This window comes from Rhea americana, unplaced genomic scaffold, assembly GCF_003343005.1.
Source record: "Rhea americana isolate MKP2758 unplaced genomic scaffold, rheAme1 scaffold_23, whole genome shotgun sequence".
Lineage (NCBI taxonomy): Eukaryota > Metazoa > Chordata > Aves > Rheiformes > Rheidae > Rhea > Rhea americana.
The window spans coordinates 6,021,238-6,035,081 of record NW_028186346.1 but is presented as its reverse complement, the minus strand read 5'-3'; the positions used below and the strand labels follow the sequence as shown (position 1 = coordinate 6,035,081).

Below are 13,844 nucleotides of genomic sequence, written 5' to 3'. Positions count from 1 at the left end.
CTTAAATCTAACAGGTCATGGTCCTACTTAGCTAGAGACTTTGTACTCAGTACAATCCAGTACTTATTTCTAACTCTGGAAGAATCCAAATTATAGCTTACATATAAACCAAAAGTGTGTTCTAAGTTACTATCTGTATGGACTTCTAGAGGAAAAAAGCAAAAGTATATTCAAGATTCAAGCACAAAGTTTTAAGACATCAAGTACACCACCACCATGTGAAAACACCAGTAGATTTACCTAAATGACCTCAGCAGGGATATGACAATGGATGGGAAAGATGTTAGAAGCTATTCTTGCTCAGTGGAAAAGAAAATGGTACAAATAGACCTCTTTCATATTCAGATAATTCACACTTTATCACTTGCTTTGATAAAAACAGTGCAGTTAGAGCTCCAACTTCTACCTACAGCCTCTTTTGTACTTACTGCTAAGACACAAGTAGAGACAGAAGTCTCTACTTCTGTGAATGCCTGGTCACTCACACAAACATCTGACTGGGGATATCTAAGTCATTCACATAAACAGTCAAACTATTTCCCAATGCAAGTACCCAAGGAAGTATATAAAGGATGTGGTAGACAAGCTAGATTTTTTTGGTCTAATTAAACAGATGTTGCTTAGACTTTCTACAGTACAACCACCACAAGCGCACACAGAAGTGTTTTACATAACCTACTTTTTCATCTTCCTTTAAATACTTCRAGTATTTTCATGCACACAGCTAATTAGGTTGTGCCACTAGATTTACTAGTCTTTAAGGGTCCAAAGGGCTAAGCAGGCACCCTCATAGTATCTGTTAGAGCCTTATTTCTAGTCAATAAACTGAGATGCCAGCATTTCATTTAACACACCTAATGTTATCATTATGAACTGTTCTGAATACATTAATGCATTTTGAGATATCAGCTTGAATTTCTCTTACGAACTATTATGTATTAAAGGTCCTACAGAGATGTTAAAGCTAAGACAACACCAGACTGAAGCAGAGTAGTTACCATATTTTCAATTTTTCTTATCATGCAGTATTCATATTCCTTTCCCTATGGTCAAGTATTGTATTTTTTCTATAGTTCCTTCCCTATGTTCTTCAGTCTCAGTTTTTACTTCCTACTCAGATTTTCTGTATTCTCCAGTTCATAGAAGCATTCTTAAATATAAGCCATCTAGACCCACTGAGTAGTACAGCAATTCATTTAAGTCAATTATGGACTTATGAAAGAATTTTTAAAAGCATTTTGGTCTATTTTCAATATTCATGCCAGTGAACAGGGCTACACAGTGCTGCTAAGGAGCAAAGGCATTTATCCTAACATACTATATACATAAGGAGGAATACAAGTACCCATTAACATGTTTCAGAGCTTTACTATAGGGATCACACATCATATAGAATAGTTTGTATTCATATCCACTTAACCCTTGGCTTCCAAGAGAATTAGAATTTATCATGATGTCTGACACCCATCTGTTAGGAACTCATTTCACAGTCCATTGAGCATCCACAAGCTACTATTCTCTCCCAGTTATGGCTACCAGTTGAAATCTCAACCATGCATACTCTTCATTCACTTCAAGAAGAATCACTTGGCATAGGAATTCAGCAGTAGAGCATGTCTTCTTTGTCTCAGAAAATCCAGTTTCAGTCCCTTGCTCYACTTGCCATAATTTATATGACCTGAGCAGGTCAGGTAGGAATAGAACCATGACAGGACACAAAAGCACTGCCAAAGTCCAAAACTCCAATTCTAAAGTTCTCAGCTATTGCTTAACTCTGAAAATACTTAAGTTATCATAGTTAAACTTCCACAGATTCTATGAATTATGCTTTTCAGTTTAAGTGCTAAGCTCCTCATCACCTACATTCACAAGTCCCATCATGCATAAAACATACTTCTTTCCCCCCACCCCAGAGCTTGTCTGAGGGACCTCTTTCAGGAAATTGCTACACAGAGTTTCAGCTCTCTTCCAGATTTAGACAAGCTTTCCCAGGCTGCAGGGGCACCCCCAATCTTTCCCCTGAAGCAATTGCTGCAAGCAAGGAATAAGATGTTCTCTAGTCAGTGAGTGTATGTAGGTACAACTATAGTTCCTTTTATATTACTCAGAGAAAGCAAAAAGGAAATTGTCTTCCTAGTCTTGCTACAATGGTTGACTTAAACTATTTCTAAAACAACATCAGTGAGGTAACAAGACATGAAAATGGTTCAACAGGGCTGGTCATGTGTTACTTGTCTAGACAGCCATTTTACCACTTTCCTGCAATGTAGCTGTTCAAGTCATCCAATATCTCTATCAAATGGAACCCTCTCCAGCAGGCCTGCTCAGCACAGCTAGTGGGAGAGAGTATTCTTCTGGGAAGTGGAAGGCAATGACACACATGTTCCAGGCACTGGAAGGACTTATGCCAAGTGCTCCATCTCCCAGAATCCATTTTTAAAACAAACTCAAAGAGGTCAAGCAATAGCATATCCATAGCTATAAATGCTAACCAATTTACAGTCTTGCAAAGCCAGTAGGAAGCCCATTTTATTTTCTTATCCATACTTACATGGAAGGAATGCTTTATTGGCTTTTCTTGTGCCCACTAGCAAAACAAATCAGGATCTACTGCACTGTTATTTCATGCATAGAGCAACATATCTATAAACTATCATATCTGTCAGGTTTAATCCAGGGAAAAAGGGAAAGAACAAAACATGTTTCTATGGGCAAAATAGAAAGTTTACACAAAAAAACTATGTTTGACTAATCCTCCCTCCCTTAGCATCTCCCCTCCTTTCACAGAAAAGGACATAAAGATACTCCAGAATTACCATAATAGGCATGTTGGTAAACAAGCTTGCATAACAGTTGAAAGTCTTGTAGAATTACCAAGTCCCATCTACCATTTGCATTCACATAAGCTAGCAGTACTTACAGCATTGGCATCAACATCACTGTGTATGGCAACTGTTTTAATCCCCATCTTCTTACATGTTTTGATGACCTGTCATATGAGAAGTGACAATTATCAATAATTATCAATAGATTAAGAACAAAGGAAAAAAATCTCAAGATGACATACTTACTCGGCATGCAATCTCCCCTCTGTTGGCAATAAGGAGCTTTTCAAAAGTCTAAAAGGAAGAAAAACAAGAACCTTGACATGAAAAGCCATAGGTTTCCCCCCTCCCCTTTAGAAATGCATTTTCTCCTCCATTTCCACTAAAGCATCAGTTGACTCCAAGATCACCTGCTAAAAAAGCTCTGCTGATTTAACAAGGGTATAGCATAAGCAATACRCTATACCAAATCTTACTGGCATATACATAGGTTTAGGAAAACAAAAAGGTGTTGACTATTGACACCTACATTCCTGGTCTCCTTACCACACACAGTGCAGAAACTAGAACTCTACAAATGTTGAGTCAAGTTCAGGGAAGAGACATTTACAAGCACTGTCAAATACATAGCAACATTCAACACAYAGAAGTCCCTGAGCTCAATTTGAGCACAGAAGACTTTCAAAAGAAACATATCTTCCCTGTTCTAYAGGTCTCTGCTTTTCTACTACATAGAGGACTCACCAAATTCCTCACAAAGTTAGGGCAGTACTTAAAAACATGTTTAAAATAAATTACCCTGAGTTAGGCAGAAAGTAAACACCCATGCTGATGTTAACATCCTTCTGTTAGAAACTGCCATGGTTGTTCTACTCTAGGGCATCTATGAGAGCTCCCAGATCTGCTTTGGGAAAAATGTCTGTATAAACTAAAACTAGATTTTACTTTTAGTTGGAAAACKGTGACTGGCACCTGGGGTTAAGCGCCTCCAATCAGCACAGACTTGGAATACAATATTTTTCTATCCTGGGATATTTAAGTGACATTCAAATCAGAAGAGAGGTTCTTATCTTGGGCATGGAGGGGAAAAAAAAATCTACTCTGTAGAGACACACTTGCTGAACAGTACTAGACTTGTCCCTCTTCATAACTAGGCCTCACATGAGGAACCTAGCAAACTCTTGTATTGCTACCATGAAGCTGTTATCTACTCAGTATTACATAGCAGCCACAGCGCAACAAGACAGCAAATCAAATCAGCGCATTTGTGAAATTCCCTATCACCTTTCACACTGAAGTGCACTTAACAGTGCAAGTAGGTCTTCAATGCTCCTATCATAATTGAAAGAGGATTAACAAGCCACAGGCCAGTTAGCCTTACATCCTAGACAAAGTTCCCATTAAGGAAGATGGTGGCTGAGRAACAGAATTGCTCAGCATAGAAACCTCATTGCTAGGAATAAGTATTATTGCCATCATCAGCCTCCCTGCTAAACAGATGGGTGCACTTTGATACTGCACCTGCTTTGTTGTAAATAAAGGCTGCTACTGAAAGGGACAATCCTGCTCTACACTTACCCCCCCACCGCTTCCCCACATCAAACCTAGCAGGGATGCAGCTTCCCCACACCAAACCTGCAACTCATTGGTTCAACATGCTGATCGAATAGTCCTATTCTGCCTCTCACACTCCAAACGAAAAACAGGACAGGGAACCAGCAGCCTGTAGTTGTACCAAGTTAGATTTATCAAACTATACCTTATTTAATAGCTATTCTCCCTCCCCACAAACACCACCACCTGTGTTTCATGTGGAATGGAGGCAGGTAGGAGGTATTGCAACAGCAACCATAAAACTTTGTTACCCTATGGCCATTAATAAACAGGGAAGGGGTAAAGGGGAGGAAGGAACTGCAAGTATCACCACAGTAATTGTTATAGSTAAACTAGGGCACTGTATTACTATTTGCTCCCATATCCCAAACAGATTTATCCAAGGTGCCCTTAACCAAAAGCAATTTACTACTTCAAAGTCAGGGCTGAACTGGCATCACATGACCAATTAAAAAATGTTAACATGTGGTAATAGCATACAGAAATTAAATGATAAAATCCTCCAAGAGCCATAGCAAGCCYGTATGTAAACTCAGGCAGATCTGCTGAGGAAAGCACACCACTGCCAAGTACACAGGCACACCTACACTCCACTCTAAAGTCATATCCTAAATATCCTTAATCAGGTTCAATTATCTGAGGTACACTGTAGGAACATCACAGGAGCTGAAAATTTATTTGGAGAGCTCTTTGGTTGAGGACCTGGTCGAAAACCTCCTGAAGCAACTGAAAGGTTTAACAGACTTGTGTTCCTGAGTCTAAATTTGAGCATTCTAAGCACTCAAATCTTTTAGGGACAAAGGCTTTGGAATAAAGAAGCTCTCATAATACTTGGCACCAAGAAGTTTAACTCTTCAAATACTTTATCTACTTAGTTTTTTGCATTGTAAGAGTTGTTTTATTATCAAGCATGAACTGCAGGATAAGACTCTCAGTATGAGTATGTTAAGATTTGACATTTTCTTCTGCAATAAAGACACTAACAGGAAAAGACTGGACTCCAATGTTCCTATTGTTAAAGATGACAAGCCTGAAGCCTGCAAAGAAAAAAGTTACATGCTGCTTTTGAGTAACCTGCAGCATTTGTGTCATTTCCACTAACCAGTTTAAAAAAAAAAAAGAGTTCTGCATGATAGTCTGATCATTACAAAAATGGTGGAGGAGAGTGCAAAGGAAGAAAGCAGGAAAGAGCTTGAACCATCTGTTAGCCACTGCATGGAGTGAAATGGCTTCCAATAAAGAGGCCAAAGACCCAATTTCATTGTCTAAACAATCATGCCTTCAAGAAAGGAATAGAACCTTGATCCAGCAAAGACCTTAAGCCTGAAAGAAGCACTCAAGTCAAGGGTTTTTTTTTTTTTTAACCCACAGTTCTAGGTACATATTGTTTTTCTCCATTTTCTAATATTATTTCACTTCTGGTTAACTGCTCCTGTGCTAGTATATATGGGTAAGTGTATTAGTCCTAAAGTGCCATTCTTGCCCTTTTATACTACAGAACCTCCAGCCACACTATTTTTCCAAGTATATCACTTAGAGGCCATGCCAAGACAATCTCCTACTAGAAAAGCTTTTCTTGGCTAGTAGCTGTAAGTTCAGATTGCTACTGCACACGTCAGTGAGCCACAAAAAATTCCAACAAACCAGCAACCTCCTCCAAGATGAGGATTTACTATTCTCTGTAGGCCTTAGAAGTCCCATCTTTATCCCAGTTCAAAACACATTCTCACCCCACAGGTCTGTAAGTGAAATCAGATTTGGAGAAGGTAAATTACATCATCTAACAATCATGCTACCACTACTGCATAATGAATTTYTGGAAAGTTTTTGGCTAGTCTAGCTTCCAGATGTTTTAACAAGCCTACAGCTCCTACACCATGTAAAACATGAAGAATAGCGATTTGAAAATTATATCACGTTCAGGCTAGCATGAAGCTTTCCTAAGCTGACAATCATTTGTCCAACCTTTTAAGATACACACTTAAAGCACTATCCAACCTTGGCAAACAGCACAATAGAAACATTTTTAGCATGTCAGAAAAACATACCACAAAACCAGTGACTGTACAGTGACTATACTAGAACTACTAGTCTTACCACAGGGAACAAGGTAAATAGCTTTAAAAGTCGTAAGTCAATGGTACAGAACCACGTTAGAGAAGATACAGAACATGCACAATACTACTTACCTTTTCATTTGGATCATGCACAACTGAATAAAGTTTACATGAAGTTACAAGGCACCGTCTTGAACAGATCATTTCACACTGTAAAATAAAGAGGGACAAACATTAAGGCAAACAGTTCATATACCGACATCTTGAGGAAATTCTTCCACGACCTTCCTTGCCCCTCTTCCCRTTCCCCACCCCCACATGGATGGAAGGATCTGCTCCTCCTAAGCACACACCCAATGAACAGTAACTTAGGACAATTTAGAAGTTCCAGAAAAGTCACTAGCTTAAGGGGTTTTAAGCAAACTGTCCACTATGACCTTTTCTTTCCTCCTGTCTAATTCTGAGAAACACTTGACCAGTGAGTTCTCAAAAGAGTACACATATGTGCACACACATCAGGGAAGAGGCAGCCTTCACTGCTGGGGATAAAGCACAATGCACTGGACAGTATACAGCAAGAGCAGAACAGACTTGAGATGCCAGTTTGACTCCCAGTCTTTCCCACAACTCCATGATAACACTGATCTGAGGTAAAAATCCCACTGTAAAGTTCTCAGTACAGATAGAGCACTCACAGAAGACTACATTCGCTCGTCATCCAGGTGGAATGAAAAATACTATGAAAAGTTTAATACCAAGTACTGCTTTATCTAGAAAGCACAAAATAACAGTGGKGGTCAATTCTTCAAACTCAAAACTGGTCAACTCCATCTGAAAGAACTGCAGAGGTTGTAGAGACCTGAATAAGAAACTTAGAAGGTAAAGCCTCTCCTGTGAGAGAAGACTGAAAGGGGTGGACACTTACTCCACTGGGAAGGAGACAAAATTTAGGTAAGGAAGTSTATATTTACATAAAAGGTTACAGAATTCAGCTGCCTCCCTCATAACAGTCATGACCATGCAAAAAATGAAGATACAGTTAAGGACAGACTTCAGCCAGATGCAATTACAGCAATCACTTGGTCATTATTCTAAGTTTATGGCAGGACAGTTATACTTTCAATGATTACATACTGACATACATGCTATTAGAAGAAGGGGCAAGTATGGGTATTGCARTAAGTATTTTGCTCCAGCGTACAAGACATTAAGCAAAGTCCCTTCCCTCCCTCACTAGACGAAAGTTCTTGTGGGACCATGAATACTCAGAAAAAGCTCATAGAGGGGACATKCAAAATTTAAGTCTTCAAGTTCATATTACTCTTTGGAGAGGTGCTTCTGGAAGGTCAGTGAGGCATAAAACTGAATAGCTTTGCATAAAAGGTGTTTGAATGCACAGGAGGAGCCAAAAAATGTGCCACAGAAACAGGAAAAGCTGAGATTGCACATAGTTAAGATCTGAAATTTAATGGTAACTGATTTTYCTTTCTTGAAAACCTCCAAAATACTTTATATGTAAAGAGCTGTCAAGCAATTACAGAACTAGAAAAGCATTAAACTATACTCAATTCTGCTCTTACTCTATGAAATTCAACAGACTTCATGTAAAAATGTGTTGATGAAATAATCTAATGCAATTATACATCTATATTAAAAACTTAACTACCTTCTTCCCCCTTCCCAGACTAGAACCAGTTACAGAATCAAGTTCAGCTCTGTACTGAATACATGGGGGRTAGCTTACTAAAATTATGTAATTGCTCAGCCTACTCAGATGTGAAATTTCCACCTCTAATTCAGATTAGGAAAGTTTTTTTCTTTAAAGTATCTCTATTAACATACACTTAGGTTTAAGAGTTTCCTTAAACTAGAATCTATGTCAAGAAAACTCTCCTTAGAAGCTTGCTCCTAGTCACTATGGRCATTTGAAAAAGTATTTTAAAGTAAACAAGCGTTTTTCAAAGAAAGCAAGGCTAATACCACAGAAGAACCCTGCAAAATTGCAATTCYAAATTGCTACTCAGCTGCCACATACCTCGGGCTCCCAAGCTGTATCTGTATCTAGTTGAGTACATTAAAAGCTACACCAAACTCCAGAGACAACTCTCAAACCACCAACTCAACCAAGCCAAGTTCACCCTCAAATTAGACTCTTGATTTGGCTGTTTCCCAAATCCACACAGCCTCAAGATACACCTTGCATTAAAAAGAAAAAATCCTTAAAACAGAGCACAGATCAGGAACAACCAGTCATATTTAAGAGTAATCAAGATTTGCAAACATCAAGACACATTGATAGTTGGACTACTTATCTAGGACCAGATTTAGATCTCAACTCCTATAAGCCATTATGCAAAAAAGTTCCAATACTGTAGGTCCCTGCTCCTTTTATTGCACTACTAGCTCATTCGCAAACACTGTCTTGTCTGCAGTTTTAAGTTATTGTTTACTGAAATAGGGGCATACTCACATCCCAAACAAGACAATGCAAGAGTACAGAATGGAGGGATGTAGACAGAATCTTTCCCCAAACCCATCCTCAAAGCAGCATACAGTGTAGTGCTTGCAATATTCCTCAGTGAAGAGTAGGCAGATTGTAATCCCTTCCAGTTGAAAAGAGCTTTGATCAGCTTTCCATTCTGGTAAGCACTCAGGCTTTAGAAAGTCATGCACAACTTAACCGCTGACATTTATCACTTCATTTTGCAAGAAGCTTACCAGCAAATGGTAAGCACACCTTTAGAAAATCTATTGCATCTATCAACACAGGACAACTGCAGATCACAGTAGCCATAACCAAGCTAGCTTGGCTTCTAACAATATTTTCCCCCAGCACTAGAGATCTTAAAAATAAAAATCAGGAAGAATAGCAGAATGGGTTTCCACAGCCAACACTAGGCTCTGATGCACAAGTCCTATTTATCTTGTTTAACACCAGCTCAGGTGTGCCCACCTTCCTTTGAAGAGAAACAGCATAGAAACTGTCCAATTCAAGTCAGCCAAGCAGCTGAGGGGGAAAAAACAAATCAAAAATCCAGAAATCAACCCTTAATTCAAATACATCATTTTTTCCAGATCCCCACAGGGRGTCACAACAAAGATGGGTACAGTCTAGTCCACTTTGATCTAACGCTAGTTAAGGGTCCAAAGCTAGTGACTACCACAATTTAATACCGCATGTATTTTATATGTATATATACACACATACTATATATAATGAATGGCTATACCAGCTCTAAAATCATTTTGTACAACACAGTAATTTGTAAAATGGTGTGCTCTSAGTCATGTAAAGAACACATACTGCAGCTTCAAAACTCGATAGAGAAGCTGCCTTCCAGGGATGCACAGCCCTATGAATCCTCTTCCAGTGGTTTAACACTACAGTACACAATAACAAAATGGAAAATAATTAACTCATATTACTTACAGATGGCTCACCACRTATGCTTTAAAGTATTTTGCCCCTCATCAAGAAAAAGCTTTCCTGCTCTACAGGTTACCTTCTAAATAACKCATTGTTACTGAGTTTACTGCACAGAAAAGCATCTGTTTGAATGCAGACTATCAGATTTTAGAGAGGAAAGCATTCGATATCAACACTTAATATTAATATTGAAAGGAATGCATATTCTAGTACAACAAGGAAGCAGTAATCAATGTTTAACTGGTAACAGCACAGCATACTATTTTTAATAGATAAAATTCTAGCTCCTCATTCTGTCCTCTGCTAAAGATCCTACTAAGTTCTGCCCCTATACTTTCAAAGATGCAATACTCTAATAAAACACCACTCAACTCCTTCATATTTGCAGTATATTTCCCATTACCCATAGATCTGAGTAATTTTAAATTACAAAGTTCTCATATCTTCAATATTTTGATTGCATAGCAGCTGTTCCCTTTTAATTTCAACCTAACCTGAGACCCTTGTTCCAAGTATACAGATAGAGTATACAAACAGCATATGTAAGGAAGTAGACCTTTTCAGGTGTTTGCAAGAAATTTAATCTGTAAGACTGAAAATGCAAGTCTGTACAAATATTGTAAACAAAAAMCCAATGTTAATGTTTCTCTATTTTTTCACTGATCATGTACTCTCCCCCTCTTTCTGCATTCTTTCAGTTCCAGACAGCCAAAAACCATAGGCAGAACTAACTTCAAAAAAGAAAACAGTACAACATTTTGTAAGCTACAATACATATGCAACTTTCACTCTTACCAGATGAGAACCACTGTCAAATCTAAGAAGAAATCAGATTTTCATGTTTGCCAACACAGCACACACACAACAYGCATCAGTCTAAGGCTATATTTTAAAACTAAGTCATTCCTGTTCTCCCTTGTGCCAATACAGAAATTTATGTAACAGTCACATGACAAACTTGAGTATGAAATACATTCAGCTGAGAAGACACCCACCAGAAGCAGGAAAATTATGTTTTCAGTCAGATCAGATCCTCAGTCCAGTTTATCCACTTGGATATTAAAGCAGTGGTGTTGGCACAACATGGGGGAGACACAGCTGAAACAAAATGGCCCACTACCAAGAACTAGCAGCTGGAGAAAGTTGGAACAATTTCTCACAGCAGCAGCTCCAGCAAGGTTAGAGCCTGTGAAACAAGTCATGGCATTATAGTAATGATACAAGAATTACCAGTGCAAGTTTTAAACATTAAAAACAAAGTAAAAACATAAAACAAGCACCTTCTTTAAGAACTAGTCTACCATTTTCTATGTTACACAAAYTTTAACCAAGTTTCTTAACTTTTCTCCAGAACTAAGATTCTCCCATAGTGGATGACTGTTCTGCCTGCARAATTCAAACAGCTATTCCTGGAAGCCAGGTAACTCTACAAGCACAAATCTCTACCCATGATCTGCTTTAAGTATGCTTACCAATGCTAAAATYTCTAGATTAAATATTAAAAACAATCCTTGAACTCCATCAATGTAGAACTACATTTATGTCTAAGTTGATGATCATTTCACTTCAGGAATGGCAAATGATTCCAGCCTTGCTATCCCCTCTGGCCTAATGCTTCTGTGCTACAAAAGAACGAAGGCAAAAAGCACCTCCCTGAAATAACAGTGTGCTAAAAATAATGCCATGCAGAAGAGAGCAAGCATCTCCCACAGCACAGGTCATTTCCATGACTTAGAAATCGTGGGTGCATAAACCAACCTATGAGGGTATAGAAAGAAAAACTTTCCACAAATTCAGTTTGATAATAAAAACTCATACATACTGATAACAAATCTATGTATCAGCAGTTTATTGCTCATAACAGATACTAGAAGAAAATAAAAGAAAGGCRTAAATAAAGTCTTTTGACTGCTTTCTCAAGAGTTGCAAGACAAATACCAAAATCAATCTCTCATCCTCACATAGTAACTACAGTCTTCTTTCAACATAAGATTTTTCTCCTAGTTCCAAGAACATCAAGCACTCAAAAAGGAGTTAGTTCTACTCTAGACAGAACTAGTTCTGTACAGAAGCTAAAACAGAAGTGTTAAGCATTAGATTAGGAACACAGCAAATAGTTGAACACTCAGCCTAAAGTTTTTGCACTTTCCTTAGTCTTTTACTGATTCCCAAAGAAGAGCAAGAGTAGTTAAGAATGACTAGCTACTAGCCCTGGCACAAGTCATGAGAACAAGCACATTAGACGTTTGACTAGTTAAGTAAGAGTAGTTACTTAAGCAAAATATTTAAGTGCTCCAAGAAAGCAATTCCCATTCAAATGGGATTAAATATTTTCTATAGATCAACGTCATGAAGGTGAGTTTCATGCACAAGGTAGACTAAAAGTCACTTCAGTTACATAACCAAGTGCTATTAAGCACCTATAAAAATTGTTTTACAACACTCAGTAATGTAACAATTACAATTTCATATTGTTTACTCTGATGCAGCCAGATCACATCCTTCAGAATTTAAAGAAAGGTCRCAAGCAGGTCTTTTACAGTGAAGCTCCAGAGGGCAGACATCACAATCTCATGGAAAGAGATCTTCTATATACACACACAGATATACACAGCTAACAAGAATAAAGTTTTGAAACAGTGCAACTCCTCTGCTAGTTCCAACTCACTGCCTCCAGTCATCTCCAAACTTATTTCCCCTCACTGTTTCTTCTTCTCTCCTCTACATCTCCAAACTTATTTCCCCTCACTGTTTCTTCTTCTCTCCTCTACATCTTCACAGTAAAAAACACATTTGGCATACAAATTTCCTGAGGGAAAAACACTTAACTACCTAAATACTTAAATCATGCCACCCTAAGATGACCTGCCTGAGTAGTTCCCTAGCTACACAAGCCATCCCTTACACAGGATCCCTAAAGTCACAAGAGTTCTTAGTAGTTTGGGAGTTACAGTTACAGACAGAAACTTGTCTGTCAGGGGGGTACACAGAGCAAACAGTCTCTGCAAGGTCCTCCTCCCTTCTCCACTAATACTTGGAGGCCTCCTCACAAATTTCTCTTTTCAGGAACAGACTCTGGATTATTTCTGTAGTAAGCAGTTTGATGAATTTGGCACTTCCACACACAAACTAGCAGTTGACACCTCTAGCCTTTTACACAATACAATAATGCTGCTTGTTCCTTTTCCTAAGGAAACCTTTCTTTTAAACAGAGCAATCTGTAGAAGYGGAGAGGAAAAAAACAGATACCACATAAGCTTAAAGTAGCCATCTCAGTGCATCTATTCTAGTTCCAAGAATTCAGCTTTCTAGAATCTTGAAGTCTTCATCAAAAAACAGTTTTGCAACAACATTCTGTCATTTTCACAAAAAAATAGTAAGACTCCACAGTAAAGCCTTAAGTGCTGGCTGAGACACCTGCRACTATCTCAACAGTTGCACCCCAAGGCAACACCTGTCAGCAGTTYAGCCCCAGGGAATATACAGCAGGAGGGAAAGGCAGGAAGAGCTAATATACTCCACAGAACAGTAACTCTTCCTCTAAGCTCAGCTTTTGCTAATAAAAGTAGCACAGAAGCTATGTCTCCAGGGCATACAGCGCTATTCAAAACATTCCCTACCCCTAAGTTTTGGTAAGCCCCTAGCTAAACGGAGGGAGAGAGGAGGAAACAAGGAGCAGCCCATAACCTCAGCAGCAACAAATATTAAAAAAAAAGAAGCAGCAGCAGTACACGAAGCGGACATGCCAAGGGCCGTAGCCTCAGACGCTGCGAGGCAGCGACACATCAGCTGTCGCCCATAACGGCCCCGGCCGCTTACATGGCGCCACACACACGCCCGTGAGCAGAGCTGCCCCCACAGCAACCCCCGAGCGCCGCACGCCGAGGCAGCGGRAAGCCTCACACGGACCCCTCGGCCGCC

At 39.0% G+C, this 13,844-nt stretch overlaps 1 protein-coding gene across 1 annotated transcript in view; it reads right to left on the bottom strand.

Moving 5' to 3' along the window:
• Positions 1 to 6,702, bottom strand: part of PCCA (propionyl-CoA carboxylase subunit alpha) — a 287,460-nt gene extending 280,758 nt beyond the window's left edge. Inside the window, exons 1-3 of the mRNA XM_085305994.1 lie at positions 6,629 to 6,702; positions 3,072 to 3,119; positions 2,921 to 2,989 (exon numbers count right to left, since the gene is read on the bottom strand). Of these exons, the coding sequence (XP_085162120.1) occupies positions 2,921 to 2,989; positions 3,072 to 3,119; positions 6,629 to 6,700 (189 nt within the window). The 5' untranslated portion in view covers positions 6,701 to 6,702. The remainder of the gene's footprint in view (positions 1 to 2,920; positions 2,990 to 3,071; positions 3,120 to 6,628) is intronic.
• Between the last annotated feature and the right edge of the window lie 7,142 nt (positions 6,703 to 13,844).